General features: G+C 38.5%; 1 protein-coding gene across 1 annotated transcript in view; it reads left to right on the top strand.

Annotated features, from left to right (window-relative positions):
• The window catches only part of Sh3bgrl (SH3 domain binding glutamate rich protein like), an 84,341-nt gene that overhangs the window by 47,516 nt on the left and 17,496 nt on the right, over positions 1 to 19,329 (top strand). Inside the window, exon 2 of the mRNA XM_060375752.1 lies at positions 17,560 to 17,745. Within this exon, the coding sequence (XP_060231735.1) occupies positions 17,560 to 17,745 (186 nt within the window). The remainder of the gene's footprint in view (positions 1 to 17,559; positions 17,746 to 19,329) is intronic.

Here is a 19,329-nt window from a genome sequence, read left to right as displayed (position 1 = left end):
GAATTTTACCATGAACACAAACAACAGACTGAATTGGAAGGCTTTGAGGATTGAGGTTTAGATTGACTTAGGAGCTTTTTCTACTGCTTCATACTTACATTTATGTTGGGGGTGGCAGTTCTTTTCATTTTGCAGTAAATTGTCACACAGTGCATTCAATTTATGAAAACATAGCAATTTTAAAATGTGGCTAGATATTTTTTATGTGATGGTTGACCTTGAGGGTTAAGAATTGTTTTGTTTAACAAAAGTATTGACGAAATTTAACTTGCAGTCATGTTTGGGGCTTAAGAAATATATTGTTTGACAGTAACTTCTGGTCAGGTTTCTGATAGACTGTGTGTGCCAACTTTCTTATAGGCAGTTAGTTTAAAGATGTGACTTCTGAGGCTTGTACTTGAGGAGTTTTGCTGTAAGAGAGTAAATACTTGCATCTTTCAAAGCTTTGGAAAGAGCGTTCGGTTTCTTAGTGGTATTTTACTGGGTTTTTGCTTCTCAGAGCCCTGTGATATGAGTGTGGAAGGCTACTAGGCTTTGTGAATGTTCAGACATTTGCCCAGGATGTCACGTATCATTTGCCTTACCGTGGCTTCCTAGAGACTGCATTGATTCCTTTAAACACCTTATACCCTCATGTGTAGTGTTTTGTACTGGTACTGATAGCATCTTCAGAAAGGTTTTATTCAGTTATGCATATAGATCTTATTATATTTGATTCCAAAGTCTGATTCCTCATTTACACACTTTTATTCTCATACAATCTCTGAAGGACTTTTTTTTTCCCTGTGACTTTTGTACCATGGTATTCATTGTGTTTAGTACCTACCGGGTAAGGATTCTTTCTTAATTTTCTTTATTATACATACACAGAGGTATGCACGAGTGAGCCCATAGATTAGAGCTTGCTTTAATTTGTTTATTAATTCCTTCAGTACATACTTACATACAATATCTTCTGTAGGTCAGATATAATGGCTACTAAATAACACGATGAGCAAACTGTACAAGGTCTTGGCCATGTGAGAACTTGTAACTTACAATCTAGCCATTTTTCTAGCAGTTAATGTAATAGGCTCATAGCTTCTCTTATCTATGACTTTCTGTGCAACATCTGAGAGGTGCGTATTATTATTATCCTCAACAAACAGGTAGATTTGAGGCCTCACAGGGTTAATCACACGATAGGTGAAAGTTCTCTGAGAGTCAAAGCCAAGTCAATTTGGTCCTGTATTGGCTGTCTGTGCTATAGAGCAGATTATATTGCTTTAAATCAACATCAATTCATTATATTATAGTGCCTCTGGGTCAGAAGTTAATATGGCTGTATTCTCTGAAAAACTGCCATCAAGGTGCCTTGACTTTTGACTGGGAGGCTGCATGAAGGCTGAATCTTTATTTTATGTTCATTTGGTTGTTGACAGAATTCCTTGAGACTCCAAAATTTGTTTACTTCATTGTAAGCAAAGAAGACTCCAGTGTGAGGCTTGTAGAGAGTACCTTGTCTAGCATAACATTACAATGACAGCCCATCACCTTTGCCATATTCTCTTGAATATAAACAAGAAGTCCTACCACCCTCCAGTCTCTGGTGGGGTTTCTGAAGAAGAAACATTTTATTCCATGGTGCACAGCCTTGCTTCTATGACATGCTACCACTAGAAAGGCCTTAATATATATAATGTATTTTAGTTATGAAACAATCATAATATTGTTTAAATTGGTAGTCTTTTAAGAATATAAATTTTGCTTTTCACAGTTGAAATTATAAAAATATGTAATTTCCTAGATTTTTCTTTTGATCTTGTATATATTGTCCTTTGTTGTTAACATAATCATATAGCATATGTTTGTTTTCACTGTGAATGTGGTATTCTTTCACAAACATTTACTTAAGTCCGTATGGGTAAATATGCAGACAACTTTCAAATCTCCATTGTCAAAAAAGAAACAACAAAACTCAACAAAATGTCACACACAATTCCTTCAGGCACATCATTTTTCTCTCATTTGTTTACTTACTTAAACAAAGCATCTGGACATGGAATTACAAGATTAAAAACTATGAATATTTCCATGGCTATTAATACACACTGGAAAAAAAAACTTCTGATTTTACTTGATTTTGTCTGAATTAACACCCTTCAGCACTAACACCATATTTGATCATACTAATAGGAACACCATGATCACTGAGAATAAAGATGAAGTCTGTATGTGCTCTTTAATTCTCATGTTTTGCTGTAGAGGAATATGGGTATTGTATTCTCTTGTGGCTGTACAACAGCTCTCAGAATCTGGTTCTACCCTGCATTTGAAGAGAACATGGATCCTCTGAGGACTTAGTCTTATCAAATTATATTGTATCTGTGAATTTTTTTTCCTGACCACAGTGAGATTTTCCTGTAGCGAGACAGAGCTTGTTTCCTGAGACACTTAGGAAATCTATTTGCTTCTTTTGGAGGAGGTAGAATGAATGACTTTACTTATTCAGACACATCATTCTGATGTTATATGCCTACCCCTTGGCCACACATTTCTTAACAGCCTGTCAGTAGAAAAGGAAATGGAAAAGATGGTCAGCTAATGTAACACATTGTAGTCTGGCTAATATTTGTCATCTGGTTAATACTAGTAAGCTTATTGCTTTTCTTGTGATTCAAGAACTGATAGGTTGATGGTTACAGCCTTTTTAAAAAAGGCATCTTGTGAGCTGCAGATTTTAGCTACCATATTTGGTTCTCATATGCCTGCCCTGTTACTTCACATCAGCCTGTTTGAGGATTTGTTTTTGCTAATCCTTATATGGGAAGGTTGTCTGGTGACTTTCTCTGACGGGGATTAGAAGCCCTGTAGCATTAGCAGGAAGTGGCTTTAGGACACAGTTTCCTTACTGCTGGAATTCGTTACATAGAGAAAGACATGAGTTGTTGTTCTTAACGTTCCTTGTAATGATTCAGCTTCTCTTTGTTCTGTTATAACGCTATTCTCTTAAAGGGGATTGAAAGCCATACAGAAAGCCACTGTACTGAGTTCTTAATGATAGTGATTTTAAGACTGGAATGTGGGAGCTGAGATGAACAGTTTTATTTTCAAAATCTTAGTGTGACACTAGTCTGAACTTTTTGTATTGAAGATCCGTAATGTTAGAATAACACTTATACCAATTATTGAACTTTGATAGTTGTTTCTAACAGTGTGAAGAGGTTTTCTCCTTTTTGCATAAAGATTTATTTCTTTGTTTTAGAATATTTACAGTGTTTTGCAATAAGATGATCATAAGATAATCCATTAAAAGGACTCGTAATTATTGATAACATTTTCTCATAACACAGAAAAAAATGAGAGGAGTCAAGGAAGAGTGGATGAGTGTGGAAGGTAGGAGCACAGGGGAATAGAGTCATTGACACAGAATCACAAGCATTTGCAAACTAAACAGTGGACTTTGACTAATATGTTGAAGCCTTGATTATATATCAAAAGGATATTCCCAGAGTCGTGAGAGTAGCCTAGGGTACCTGTTAACCCTGTTTTCTCTGAAAGGCCATTTCCTGTAGCCTGGTGTAGTCATAAGCGGCTGAACTTCTGTGGAAGCATGTCATAATGCTCTTCATTTTGCATTTGCATTTGTCCATATACATGAAAAAGAAGGTTTCAAGTAGAGATAACTTTATGTACAGGCAGTATAATTCATATGACAGCCGTTTCCTGTAAAAATCTGTAGGCACAAACCACTAACAATGCACATAAAATGCTTTAGGTGTGGCATAGTGCTGCAAGCCTGTAATGCTAGGACTCAGGAGGCTGAGTCAGATTATAAGCTGGATGTCAACATGGACCATGTAGTGAGACCCTATCTCAAAAAAATGCAATAAGGGATAGAGATGTGATTTAGTGATAAAACACTTGTTTATGGTACATGAGGCAAGAGCAAGGTAAAAGAGCAAAAATAACAACACATAATAACAACAAAAATAACAACAAAAAATCTTAACGTGATGGTAGAAATGCTGCAATTAAATTACATTCTCAAAAATAAACAACAACAAAAAAAGGACACTAAAAATAATCTCCAGGTTTTCCTGCTGCTACTTTAGACCAGGCTTTGAAATGAAGACTGATACAAAAATTGTTATGAGCCATGTCTGTGCTCAAGAGAACTTCAATAAGTTAACAGATGATCTAATTAGCAGGAGGCCTCAAGCAAGGCAGTACATTATTTGTTATTCTGCATACTTAATTTTTAAGTGGTGATTTTCACTCTATTAGAGGTTGGACAAAGATGTGATTTGCAACAAGTTCTTTAATGCATCTGAGCATTATTTTCTTTGTCAGAGTGTCTGGAATGAAAATATAGCAGCTGCTTCAGAAGATTATTGTGAGAATAAAATAAAATAAACATGTAAAGAGCTTATCACAGTGCCTGGTTCATAGGAAATTCTTCAAAAATAATAATTTTCACATTATAATTTACAGTGAGATTATACATGGTGTAATACAAAAAGGGACATGATACATATAACGTATTGCTAACACATCCAGCATATCTAATTCTTTTCCCTTATTATTCTAGCCTTAATTCATCTATTTCCCTACAGCAGAATTATGCCAGATGTGATAAAGGGCTGTATAGAGCTAATCATTTGCGATCATGGATTAGTCTAAAATTTATATTGTATAATTATAACTTACAATTTCCTTCAGATCATAAAATTGCTATTATGTTACTTTTTTTTATGTGTAAGAGCAGTGAGTGACCTTGAGGCCAAAATGATCCTGTACATCAACAGATTGTCTGGAGGTATCCCCATCCCTGATCTCAAGCTGTACTACAGAGCAATAGTAATAAAAACTGCGTGGTACTGGCATAGAAACAGAATGGTGGATCAGTGGAATCAAATAGAAGATAAAGAAATAAACCCACACACCTACGGATATTTGATTTTTTGACAGGCCAAAACAATAAAATTAAAAAAAAAATAGCATCTTCAACAAATGGCACTGGTCTAACTGGGTGCCTACATGTAGAAAGATTCAAATAGATCCATATTCATCACTCTGCACAAAAGTAAAGTCCAAGTGGAAAACCAGACACACTAAATCTGTTAGAAGAAAAAGTGGCGAAGAACCTTGACCTTATTGGCACGGGAGACAACTTCCTGAACAAAATACCAACAGCACAGGCTCTAAAAGCAATGATCAATGAATGGGACCTCATGAAACTGAAAAGCTTCTGTAAAGCAAAGGACACTGTTATCAGAACAAAACGACAGCCTGGGAAAGGATCTTTACCAACCCTATATCTGACAAAGGGCTGTATCCAGAATATATAAAGAACTAAAGAAGTTAAAAAGCAACAAATCAAGTAATCCAATTGAAAAATGGGGTAAAGATCTAACCAGAGAATTCTCTGTAAAGGAATATAGAATGGCAGAGAAACACTTAAAGAAATGATCAACATCCTTAGTCATCAGGGAAATGCAAATCAAAATGACCCTGATATTTCACCTTAAACCCATCAGAATGGCCAAGATAAAAACTTCAAGTGACAATACATGCTGGAGATGTTGTGGAGAAAGAGGAACATTCCTCCATTGTTGGTGGGAATGTAAACTTGTACAACCACTTTGGAAATCAATCTACATTTTTCTCAGACAATTAGGAATAGTGCTTCCCCAATTGTATTGAAGAGTTATATTTTCTTTTTTTTTTTAACTTTTATTAATTACACTTTATTCACTTTATATCCCCCCATAAACCCCTCCCTCCTCCCCTCCCGGTCCCTCCTTCCCTCCCTTTTCTTCACGCATGCCCCTCCCCAAGTCCACTGATACGGGAGGTCCTCCTCTCCTTCCTTCTGATCTTAGTCTATCAGATCACATCAGGAGTGGCTGCATTGTCATCTTCTGTGGCCTGGTAAGGCTCTCCCCCCTCAGAGGGAGGTGATCAAAGAGCAGGCCAATCAGTTTATGTCAGAGGCAGTCCCTGTTCCCATTACTATGTAACCCACTTGGACACTGAACTGCCATGGGCTACATCTGTGCAGGGGTTCTAGGTTATCTCCATGAATAGTTCTTGGTTGGAGTATGAGTCTCTGGAAAGACCGCTGTGTTCAAATATTCTGGTTCTGTTGCTCTCCTTGTGGGGTTCCTGTCCTCTCCAGCTCTTACTATTTCCCACTTCTTTCATAAGGTTCCATGCACTTTGCCCAACAGTTGGCCATAAGTCTCAGCATCTGCTTTGATAGTCTGCAGGCCCTTTGTGGCAGGTTCCTAACTTGTTCTTGTTTTCTTCTGAAGAGTTATATTTTTAATCAACTAATAATCCCAAAGCGGTACCAGACAGGATCAAATACTGGACCTTTTCTACCAATTGGAAGTAGGTATTTCAGATGTCTTTTTTCTTTGAATGTTGTTGAAATTTGTTCATTTGTATACATACTCATTCAGAAAATAAATTAAGAGTTTATATGCTGTTACATTGAATTTACAATTAACTTTTATAACAAGCACACATAAAAAATATTACCTTTGGAATAAATAGTGTCTTTCACTAAGCTTCTCAGTGTGCTCTCTGGTCTTAGGCTTATGAGAGTGTCAGCTTTCAGTCTCTCAAGTACCAGAGACTACATGTGCATACCACTATGTTAGGGAGTATTAGTCCTTGTAAGATTTTATCAGTCCTATATAAAGGTTTCTTTATAAATTATTTACTTATTTATTGAGTGTGTGTGAATGTGAGAGGACAACTTGTGGAGCTTGGTTCTCTCTCCACTATGTGGTACCTGAGGCTGTCTGGCTTGGCTGCAGTTATCTACCCTATGAGCCATATTGCTGAACTAAGAATTCCTTATCTGGGCACAGGGGTCTTTTCTAAGACTGATTCTCCAAGCAAGAACCATGCATGGATATAACCTAGAACCCCTGCTTAGACATAGCCCATGGCAGCTCAGCATCCAAGTGGGTGCTGTCTCTGTGGATGCTGTCAGCATTCAAGCCAGGCTGTGTGGCTTGGCTGCAGGTATCTACCCTATGAGCCATATTGCTGAACTAAGAATTCCTTATCTGGGCACAGGGGTCTTTTCTAAGACTGATTCTCCAAGCAAGAATGGATGGATTCTTGCTTGGAGAATGGATGGAATGCATGGATATAACCTAGAACCCCTGCTTAGACATAGCCCATGGCAGCTCAGCATCCAACAGGGGCTGTCTCTGACATGAACTCAGTGGCTGGCTCTTTGACACCCCCTCCCACCCAAGGAAGGAGCAGCCTTGTTAGTCATAGAGGAGGACATTGCAGCCAGTCCTGATGAGACCTGATAAACTAGGGTCAGATGGAAGGAGAGGAGGACCTCACCTATCAGTGGACTTAGAGAGGGGCAGGGAGCACATGAGAGAGAGAGGGTGGGTTTGGGAGGGAATGATGGAGGGGGCTACAGCTGGTATACAAAGTAAATAAACTGTAATATAAAAAATTAATGAAAAGAAAAAAAGAAAATAAATGTAGAAAGTAAATTGAGAGAAGACCGGCAAAGTAGTGAAATAATGTAAGATTTTCTGATAAAGAACATCTAAATTTGAATTTTAGTTCTGTAATGTACTGGTTTTGTGAATTTGGGTAAATTTCCTCATTCTCTTTGAGCCTTGATAATCTAATCCATAACATGAAAATAACATGAAAATCAGGATACCTTCCCTACAGGATATTATGAATATCAAGTGAAAAACTATACATGAAATACTAACTTTCACTTAATTGGCATTTACAGTGGTAGCTGTTATTAATAAGAATAAGAAGCAAAATCTGTTTTCCAGCAATTTATTTATTTATTTTTTATTTATTTATGTGTGTGGGTCTTTTGCCTGCATCTGTCTGTGCACAGTGTGACTGCCTGGTATCAGTGGAATCCAGAAAGTACTGGATCTTCACATAGAACTGGAGTTACTTATGATTTTAAGCCACCATGTGGGTGCTGGGAAGTGAAATCAGGACCTCTGCAAGAACAGCAAGTGCTCTTCTCCCCAACCCCTCTGAGAGAGAGCATTTTTCTCTATAGCCTTAGCTTGGCTGTCCTGAACTTGCTTTGTAGAGCAGGCTGGCCTTGAACTCACAGGGGCAAGCCTGCCTCTCCCTCCTCGAGTCCTAGGATGACAGGCACTCAGAGGCTGCAGGAAGTACTCTTAACTGCTGAAACATCTCTCTAACTCCTCTTGGTCTTTCTTTCTTTTTTTTTTTTTTTAGCTGCAATTTGAAATCTGCTAAATTTGGAAATAATAGCTATCCTTTTTCTCTAATCCTGGTGCACCCATAGCTTTTATGAGACCAGAAGCTCCAAACCTTGTGAAATTTTAGGGCTTTACTCTTCCTTCTCCTCCTCTTTTCCTCTCCTCCTCCTTTTCCTCCTTCTCCTCTTCTTCCACATTACATAAAACAGCTTCAACTTCCCTGTTGTGGAATATGTTAACATTTAGGTACTTTATAGAGCTCTCTCTGGTGATGTCTAAAGGTACAAAATTTTCATCAGCTTTGTTCTAAGACTTGCAAGTGCTATTTTGGAAAATATGAGGATGGAAGAAAATCTGTATGCAAGCAGTGATCTTTATCGGTTTCTCTGTGTACAAGAAGTTTTGCTAGAAGAAATGTATGTTGGCTTAAAAGAATGTAGGTTGGCATATTTTACATTTCACAGGCACCACTACTTCAAGAGTAGATGGCATATCTTACACTGGGAAAGGTGGCTAAGATATAAATAAACACCACTAATAAACTTCATTTTAAAGTACCAGTCACTTTAATATGATACTTCATGTGTTTAATCCAAGGTTTTTTTTTTTTTTAAGACATGTTTCCAAATAAACATTGAGGTCTGACTCTCTGAGCTCCGTCTAATGATTGGCTGTGGGACTCCACTTCTGCCTCCCATCAGTTGCTGGATGAAGCCTCTCTGGTTTCCCTGATGACAGTTATGCTAGGCTCTGGTCCCAGAACACCCTACAGGCAGGCCTAACTGGATGTTGAAGGTTTTGTGGCTGGGTCCGTGTCCTAATCCCTTCACTTGAGGTCTTAACAGGTTACAGAATAAGGCCAGTTCAAGCTCCCTGACCCCCATTACTAGGAGTTTTTGCTAGGGTTACTCTCATACATTCCATGGAGTTTCCATTTCCCTAAGTTTCCACCCTGAAATGACCTCCGGTTTCAATTGTTTCCCCTGGTATTTTCTCCCTCTCCCCCACCTGATCCTTCCTGTTCCCAACTTCAACCACCCCCAAGTCCACCCTCAAAATCTATTCTGTTTCCCCTTCCAAGGACATCTTTGTGTTCCCCCTTCAGCCCTCCTTATTATGTAGCCTTTCTGGACCTGTGGACAGTAGCAAGATTGTCTTTTTCACTTTACAGTTAATATCCACTTATGAGTACAGCATCAGGCATACCATAAGAACATGGGCATAGAATCAACTGACCAGAACTCTTGAGAGCTCTTAGGGATCAGGGAGACTGTAGGGGTATAAGCTAGGTTCTCTGTGTAGATGTTATGGCTGAGTAGCTTGGTGTTCTTCTGGGAATTCTAACAGTGGACTCTTTTGCCCACTTGTGGGACCCTTTTCCTCCTACTGGGTTGCCCCATATAGCCTTGATGTGATGGTATGTGCCTGGTGTTATTGTAGCTTGTAATGAACTGTTTGGTTGATGTCTGTGGGAGGCCTGCACTTTTCTGAGGAGAGGCAGAAGGGGTAGATCTGGGGAAGAGAGGAGGTAGGTGGGAGAAACTGGAGGGAGAGGAGGGAGGAGAAACTGCAGTTTGGATGTATATATTAAGAAAATAATGCATATAATATATTAATTATATAATTATTAAATATATTATCAATCATATAATTGTTAAATAAGTATATTAATATTATATAATAATATTATATATTAACATTAATATTATATAATATTAATAAGAAAATAATAAAAGATGAATTATGAAAAGCCTATCCTATTTAACCTCAAAGACCGAGGTATATCACTTTTCAGCAATCTCTCATATGTTGTTTCTTGAATTTCCCAGGATTTCTAGCTAAGAAGTACTGTCAGATTTTCACTATGAAGTTAGAGTTTTATAAAGAGTACTTTGTTCAAGTGTAGGTTGGGCTTACTGACTTCCAAATACATAATATACAGTGTAGAAAAGGAAACGTATTGAAGAAAAATGACACATTCTTCATTTATCAAGTAATCAAGGTTAATATCACCTTAGTGAGTTATGTTCCTATCAGGTGTTCCCTGGTATGAGAAAATGAGAAAATTGTTCATCCCTTTTACACTTTACCCCAAAATTCATAATCTCAGTCTAATTGTCAGACTGGGGAGGCCTTATGATATATTTGACCAGTACACCTCAAAATTGCCAAGATCATGGAGAAAAGGGATCCCTATGTCCAGGTGCTTTGTCACCTCATCGAAAGACTACAACCTCAATGTATGAAATCATTGGCAAGCACTGTGTCCAATAGTCCTCCATTTCCATGATTTCACTTTCTAGTTATTTTTGGTAAGCAGCAGTCCAAAATATTATAGATCCAGAAATAATAGTTCATAGAATTTCAGTTGTCATCCAGGGTAGTGTGATGAAACTTCTTGACATCTTGTTTATCTCACCCAGGATGTGAGCCATCTCTATCCAGCACATCTGTGCTGTATGCACTACCCATGCATGTGTGTGTTAGTTGAGAGATAGCATGTTCACAAAGGATTTGTGGTAATACATTGTTATAATGCTTTCATTTTATTATTAATTCTTATTAATATTTTACTGTGCCTAATATGTATCTTAAACGTTATTATGGTTATGCAATCTCCAAAAAATACACTACATAAAGGCTCGATCTTGTCTACAATTTGAGAGATCAACAGGAGCTAATAACCTGTGGATAAGGTGGGTCTACTCCAAGCTGGATGATGTATACTGCAGAAAATAACAGGGAGAGGGTAGAGACCCTCTGGAGAACTTCACACAGGGAGTAGGCTTGCCTGGGTAAATTAGATTGATATTAGTGTGGACAAGCAGTAATCTCCTTTCTTAAACATCCATCACTACCAGCTTAAAGACTTGGAAATTGTGTCTTGGAATTACCTGGGAAGGTGTTTCTTGTGCCTTTGCCACATGACATGTAGAATTTATACAGGGGGAGCTCTAGGCAAAAATTTCATTTTTTAAAATTCTTTATTAATTACACTTTATTCACTTTATATCCCCTCTGTTGTTCCCTCCCTCCTTCAGTCCCAATCTCTCCCTTCCTCCACCCTCTGCATGCATGTCCCTCCCCAAGTCCACTGGTAGGGGAGGTCTTTTTTTCCTTCTGATCCTAGTCAGTTAGGTCTCATCAGGAGTGGCTGCATTTTCTTGCTCTGTGCCCTGGTAAGGCTGCTCCCCCTACAGGGAGAGGTGATCAAAGAGCAGGCCAATCAGTTCATGTCAGAGACAGTCCCTCTTCCCATTACTATGGAACCCACTTGGACACTGAACTGTAATGTGCCACACCTGTGCAGGGGTCTTAGGTTATCTCCATGCATAGTCCTTGGTTGCTCAGATTTTTTGGCTCTGTTGCTCTGCCCTGCAGACTATCAGTGCAGATGCTGAGACTTATGGGCAATCTTTGGGCAGAGTGCAGGGAATCTTAGGAAAGAAGTGGGTAACAGTAAGATCTGGAGAGGACAAGAACTCCACAAGGAAAAATTTCATTTTTAACCCAGGCTGGCCTCAAGACCCAGTCATTCTCTCTTTCTGCCTCTTGAAGTGCTGGGATTATAGGCATGAATCACTCTGCCTAGAAAGAGGAATTCTTTATTCTCCTTTCCTCCGTCCCTCTCTCCCTCTTTCCCTACTTCCCTCCCTCCTCTCCATCTTTGCTCCATTTTTGTTTTTATGTGTGTGAGTTGCATATGTGTGTTTGTACATTTTTTATTGAATATGGGCACACATGAATATGTGTGTGCATGTAGAAGCCTGAGGTTGATACTGGGAATCATCCTCACTTGTTCTTCTACCATAGTCATTGAGACAAGGTAGCCCAGTCAGACGCATGGTTTGCTAACCAGCTTGCTTTTAGCATAGGTTTTTTTGTTCTTGTTTTGCTTTTTGAGACAGGGTTTCTCTGTCCTGGAACTCACTCAAGGCTGGCCTGGAACTCAGAGTTCTGCCTGCCTCTGTCTCCCTCCTGACCTGAAGAATTCATTTTTTTTTTTGTGTGGGTTTTGGTTTGATTTTTTTTTTTTTTTTTTTGAGACAGGGTTTCTCTGTGTAGCCTTGGCTGTCTTGGACTCACTTTGTAGATCAGGCTGGCCTTAAACTCACAGTGATCAGCCTGCCTCTAACTCTGTCTGCCTCCCTGAATGCTAGGATTAATGGCATGTGCTGCCACCCACCCTCTGGCTTGCGTGAAGAATTTTTAATACTCATCTTAACTCAAAACTGCTGCATTGTTGGTAAACCAGTTTTTTGTTGTTGTTGTTGTTGTTGTTGCTGTTATTGTTTTTGGTTTTTTTGTTTTTTTGTTTTTTGTTTTTTTGTTTTCTTTTTTGATGGGCGGCTGATTGTGACTAAAGGATTTTGAAAGTATAGTGAAACAAGTAAGGAAAGGGAGCTCTCACTACTCTTCGTTCACTGTTAAATCCTTAGCATGGTTAGGCAAAGATGTCTGTTGTTGCTGAGTTGCTCTTTCTGAGTAAAGTTTGAAACAATGAGCTACAGAGAATTTTTATATCTGCATTTGTAATGAGGGAATTGACTGTTATAAAGTAGGATTTTCTAAAAAATACAAACTAATTACACAATTGCTCGTTCATTTGTAGATTTTAGTTATTTCTAAGAAATGTGGTAGCAGAGATTTTGAGCCCCAGTGTAGCACATTACAATGCCTTTATTTTTTGTAATAATAAGTCTTCAGTTTTTAGTATGGTATGTTTTCACTTTTGGTCTAAGTTTTTATACTGTGTGTGTGTGTGTGTGATATGCTCTTACTCTGGCATCTTGTTTTATCTTGAGACGGTATCCCTACCGTCTCAGAGCTTGCCAAGTAGACAAGTGAGTCCCAGGGATCTGCCTATCTTTGCCTTGCCAGTTGCGGGGATTACATGTGGGTGCCATCGTGCTAAGCTGTTTTATTTTATTTTATTAATTACACTTTATTCATTTTGTATACCCCCATAAGTCCCTCTCTCTTCCCCTCCCAGTCCCATCCTCCCTCCCCCTTCTTCACGCATGCCCCTCCCCAAGTCCACTGATAGGGGAGGTCCTCCTCTCCCTCCTTCTGATCTTAGTCTATCAGATCTCATCAGGAGTGGCTGCATTCTCATCTTCTGTGGCCTGGTAAGGCTGATCCCCCCTCAGGGAGATGTGATCAAAGAGCAGGCCAATCAGATTATGTCAGAGACAGTCCCTCTTCCCATTACTATGTAACCCACTTGGACACTGAACTGCCATGGGCTACATCTGTGCAGGGGTTCTAGGTTATCTCCATGCATGGTATTTGTTGGAGTATGAGTCTTTGGGAAGGCCCCTGTGTTCAAATTTTCTTGTTCTGTTGCTCTCCTTGTGGGGTTCCTGTCCTCTCCAGCTCTTACTATTTCCCACTTCTTACATAAGATTCCATGCACTCTGCCCAACAGTTGACCATAAGTCTCAGCATCTGTGTTGATAGTCTGCAGGGCAGAGCCTTTCAGAGGCCCTCTGTGGCAAGTTTCTAGGTTGTTTCCTGTTTTCTTCTACACAATGGAGTATTACTCTGCAATGAAAAATAAAGGAAATCACGAAATTTGCAGGTAAATTGTGGGACCTGGAAAGGATCATCCTGAGTGATCTGTCCCAGAAGCAGAAAGACACACATGGTATATACTCACTCATATAGACATATAACATAGGATAAACCTCCTAAAGTCTGTACATCTAAAGAAACTAATCAAGAGAGATGACCCAGACTAAATCGTTCAATCCCCATCCCAAAAGGCAAAGAGGCTAAGTTGTTTTTAAAACTCAGTTTCTGGGTAAAAATTCAAAATTGTGTGCATGCAAGACAATTTATCTTGCCAGCCCCAGTTTTATTAATCTTTACTAACTTCACCTTTGGCTGAAACCATGAATATTGGTAGAGACACTTACATTGGTGCTGTCTTTATTACATTTAGCCTAAGGGCATCACTAATACCAACAATATTTGTACTTTTTTTTTCCCCTGGCTTTGTAATTCACTGGTTCCTTCCCACTTAACCGTCCTGCGTTGTTCTTAGCATCTAATTTAAATGCTATGTTAAACTGGTGAGCTGGTGCAAACCTGTAATCCCAGCACTCAGGGAGGTAGAGGCAGGTGAATCTCTGTGAGTTCAAGTCCAGCTTGGTCTACAAAGTGAGTTCAGGACAGCTAAGGCAATACAGAGAAACCCTGTCTCAAAAAACATAGATAGGTAGATATATAGATGGATGGATGGATGGATAGATAGATACTGTGCAAATTTGAGTATCTCAATTTAACTCTCCCAGTAGATGGTAATATGCATAGGTTATGGGAGTTACTTTTCTTTAGACATAGAGACTCCAGTAAAGTTCTTTGCTTAGCACTAACCGTGTAAATACTGTTAAATAATGACTATGTAAAATTTCTGACCCTCATTTCAGATTTTAGCTCCTCATAGTCAGAACCTCTGTTAGTACCATTAAAGTATCAGAAGAAAAAATGTGCTTTGTGTTAGGCTGGCAGATTTTTTTTTTTTTTTTCAGGAAAACAGAAACAAAATCTTTTGTTATCCCATATCATTAGCAAAGTTCTGCCCCTTTTCTATTGGTATCCTCTAAAGCAGAAACCCTGTCAATTTCCTTTTAAAAAAAGATACTCAACCTTTGACATAACAGATGAAGTTTCTAGTAAAGATATCCTATTGTACATACTGATACCAGACAAAGCCACTGTATTTACTTAGTACTGTGGGCTCAACATAAAAAAGCATCCAATAAGGTGGCAAAGACCTCAAAGAACTCTTTATTTTAGAGGGCCTCTGATCTGTGTCTACGCAAACACAGTGGTGATAATATGGTAGGAATGTGTATAATTCTTATTGTTGAAATTCTAGGTTACTGAAAGTACCATATGATATATCTACTCATATCAACAAATAGTCTAAATAGTCACAAATTACTTGATCCACTTCATGTTGACTGAATTCCCCTTTGTGACAAAAGTTGAAATCAGTTTAATTTTAACTCTTTTTTCTTTTTTAATTTTAATTTTTTTGTTTTCTATATTAATTACAGCTTATTTACTTTGTAGCCCCCTCCTTCATTCCTTCCCAATCTCACTCTCCCTTCCTCATCTGCTCCCTGTCCCTCTCTAAGTCCACTGATAGAGGAGGACCTTCTCCCCTTCCATCTGATCTTAGTTTATCAGGTCTCATTAGGACTGGCTGCAATGTCCTCCTCTGTGGCCTAGCAAGGCTGCTCCTCCCTCGGGGGTGGGGGGAAGGTAAAGGAGCCAGTCATTGAGTTCATGTCAGAAACAGTTCCTGTTCCCCTTACTAGGGTACCTACTTGGATGCTGAGCTGCCATGGGCTACATCTGAACAGGTTATATCCATACATGGTCCTTGGTTGGAAAATCAGTCTCAGAAAAGACCCCTGTGCCCAGATATATTTGGTCCTTGTGGAGCTCCTGTTCTCTCCAGGTCTTACTAACTCCCCGTTCTTTCATATGGTTCCCTGCACTCTTCGCAAGGTTTGGTTATGATTCTCAGCATATGCTCTGATACACTCTACCTAGCAGTGTATCAAAGCAGATGCTCAGACTCATAGAGGGCCTCTTTCTTTCTTTCTTTCTTTCTCTCTCTCTCTCTCTCTCTCTCTCTCTCTCTCTTTCTTCTCTCTCTTTTGTTCAAGACAGGGTTTCTCTGTGTACCCTTGGTTGTCCTAGACTTGCTTTGTAGACCAGCCTAGCCTCAAACTCACAGAGATCTGCCATTTTCTGCCTCTGCAAGTGCTGGAAATACAGGTGTGTGCCACCACGCCTGGATGATAGTTTAATTTTATATGTCAATGAAGTAATAGTACTGTTAGAAAAATTAATTTCATGGTACATTTTATTAGATTATAATTGATCTTTTTGAAAGGACTTTTATTACTCACCTAAATAGACACCTGAAATTCTGTTTTTACTCGAGTAAATTGAGAAATTTTTCTTGAGTTGTATTATTTAAAATAAATTATGTAACAATAACTAGAAATAATTTGGATGAAAATATAACCATAACTAGAAATAATTTGGATGAAAATATAACCCCAGTGCATGTACACAGTGGTAAAGGAGGTAAATGTGAATTTAAAACATCTTTGTCTGTGAGTTTCTTTTTTCACATTTTGATTTTCATTTTGTGGACTACTTCTTTATATTTTACTTTGAGTTTTTGTTTTGTTTTAAATGCCTTTGTGGCATTTAAAACATTTAAATGCCTTGTGGCCTTTGAGTAAAAAAAAAAAAATAAAATAAAAAATAAAAAACAAAAAAAACATAAAAAACAAACAAAAAAATCCCTTTTTCTTGCATATTCTTTATATAGTTCAGATATGTTAAAAGTGCCTTTAAACATAATTATATGAACAAATATGAACATGTGAAATCAAGTTCTCAAATGAATGCATTTCATAGGAGAATACTAGTAAGCATTAATTTTACTATTTCCAAAGCTCTCTGATTTTGGTGCGATAAGGAGGCAAGTAGGTGATCTCTACTAATAATCTAATGAGGTAGCACGGACATGTGAATGGTGTCTTAACTATGCATATTACGAGATAATGAGCAATACAGGTTATGCTACAAACTTAGTGCACAGGCAGGCCTAGATCTTTTACATTATAGATCATGGCCTGAACCGTAAAAATGAGACTTGAGTGACTCTGAGGCACATGAAGACATTGCAACTGATTAAGATGCTTGAATTAACCATACTTTGTACAGTTAATAATATGCATGATCTGGAATTAGATCGGCATTATTAGATATAGAACTTTAAGTGGGAAAAGGAGAAAGTTAGATGGTGAAAAAGGATCTTCATGGTGTTCATTTGTAAGATCATCAAAAAGAAAGTAATGATAGCAAATGTTTCTTCTGCATTGCAAATTTGATCCATGTCTAAATTCATGTCTGCTGGCTAATAAGCACTGACTTTGTTGATTTTGAAAAATAAAATCCTTTGGTGTAGGAAGTCTCTTTTTAATCTCCAACACTAGAATTGAGTGGTAAATTATTTTGACTTTGTAGCAATGAGTTCATCACTTTAGAAAAACTTTATAATTTCTGATTATTTTTGAGACATTGTAATTCACATTTCTTTCTTCCCTTTCTTCCCTCCAAGCACCATCTTCCTCTCTCCTTCAAATTCATGGTCTCTTTTCCCATCATTTGTTATTGCATGCATATATGTATTTGAATAAGCATATTATGTATTCCTAAATCAAACCCATTGAGTCCAAAAAAGAAGAAAAAGAATAAATACTATTTTCTCAAAAGTGTTTCCTCACCCCCTTTTGGCTTCCAGATTAAGAAGAAACAGCAAGATGTGCTTGGTTTCTTAGAAGCCAACAAAATAGGATTTGAAGAAAAAGATATTGCAGCTAATGAAGAGAATCGAAAGTGGATGAGAGAAAATGTACCTGAGAACAGTCGACCCGCCACAGGGTACCCCTTGCCACCTCAGATTTTCAACGAAAGCCAGTACCGCGGGGTAAGGAAACTACTTAACTTCTTATTTATTGAAATAGATTGTCTCAAAAAAAGTTAACCTTTCAGCTTCACCTCCAAACCCATGTAGAGTCATTTCTTCTGCACAACCAGCTGTCTTCTGCAACCACCCTAAGCAGCTACATAGTATTTTGCTCTCTAGGACCAAAAATCAAATGAACAAGCAAAACATGTAAATGTATAATGACAGAAACTGGATGGATATACAGTAGGCTTTATGTTTCTTCATTTTGATGCCAACCACAGCAACACAGGTTGCCATGGCCTAATTGTTGGCTGTCATCTGGACGTGCCCAGGGTCCTCTCCTGGCTCCTAGAATTTAATTTTGTCACTGGAAGTTGCTCTGCTCTGGGATTTCCTCACTAGTAGAGTACTCTTGTTTTCTGCCTCCGAGTTTTCCTTTATAGAGCCAGCTAGTTTTTTGAGACAGCTGAGACTGGCTTCAAAGTCCTATGTTGCTGAGATGAATTTATACTCCTTATCCTCCTACCTTAATATCTGCTTACTGGGATTACAGGGGCTTTCCTCTACTCCAGGCTTGGAATCCATTTTTTCATAGCGCCTTTACATCATAGATTTATTGAAGACTGAAAAGGCTGTCTTTTCTTAGAGAGCATCTTTTTTTCCTTTTTTTAATTTAATTTAATTTTTTATTAATTACAGTTTATTCACTTTGTATCCCAGCTGTAGCCCCCTCCCCCAACCCTTCCCAATCCCACCTTCCCTCCCTCTTTTTCTCCTATGCCCCTCCTCCAGTCCAGTCCTCCTCCCCTTCCATCTGGCCATAGTCTATTAGGTCTCATCAGGTCTGGTTTCTTTGTCTTTAGAAAAACTTTATAATTTCTGATTATTTTTGAGAGATTGTAATTCACATTTCTTTCTTCCCTTTCTTCCCTCCAAACACCATCTTCCTCTCTCCTTCAAATTCATGGTCTCTTTTCCCATCATTTGTTCCCTTCCATCTGGCCATAGTCTATTAGGTCTCATCAGGTCTGGTTTCTTTGTCTTCCTATGTGGACTGGCAAGGCTGCTCCCTTCTCAGGTGGAGGTGATCAAAGGGCCAGCCACTGAGCTCATGTCAGAGACCCTGTTCCTATTATTGGGGAACCCTTTTGAACACTGACCTGCCATGGGGTACTTCTGTGCAGGAGTTCTAAATTATCTTCATGCATGATCCTCGTTTGTAGTATCAGTCTCAGAAAAGACCCTGTGGCCAGATATTTTTTGGTTCTGTTGCTTTCCTTGTGGAGCTCCTCCCCCCTCCAGGTCTTTCTATCTCCCCCTTCTTTCATAAGATTCCCTACACTCTGCAAAAAGTTTGCCTATGAATCTCAGCATGTGTTTTGATCCTCTGCTGGGTAGAGTCTTTCAGAGGCCCTCTGTGACAGGTTCCTGTCCTGTTCCCTGTTTGGTCCCTCTTTTGATGTCCATCTCATTTGCCTTTCTGAATGAAGATTGATCATCTTAATCAGGGTCCTCCTTCTTACTTAGCTTCTTTAGGTGTACAGATTTTAATATACTTATCCTATATTATATGTCTAATATCCACTTATGAGTGAGTATATA

This window comes from Meriones unguiculatus, chromosome X (genome assembly GCF_030254825.1).
Source record: "Meriones unguiculatus strain TT.TT164.6M chromosome X, Bangor_MerUng_6.1, whole genome shotgun sequence".
Lineage (NCBI taxonomy): Eukaryota > Metazoa > Chordata > Mammalia > Rodentia > Muridae > Meriones > Meriones unguiculatus.
The sequence above is the reverse complement of the archived record's forward strand: the minus strand, read 5'-3'. Positions and strand labels throughout refer to the sequence as shown.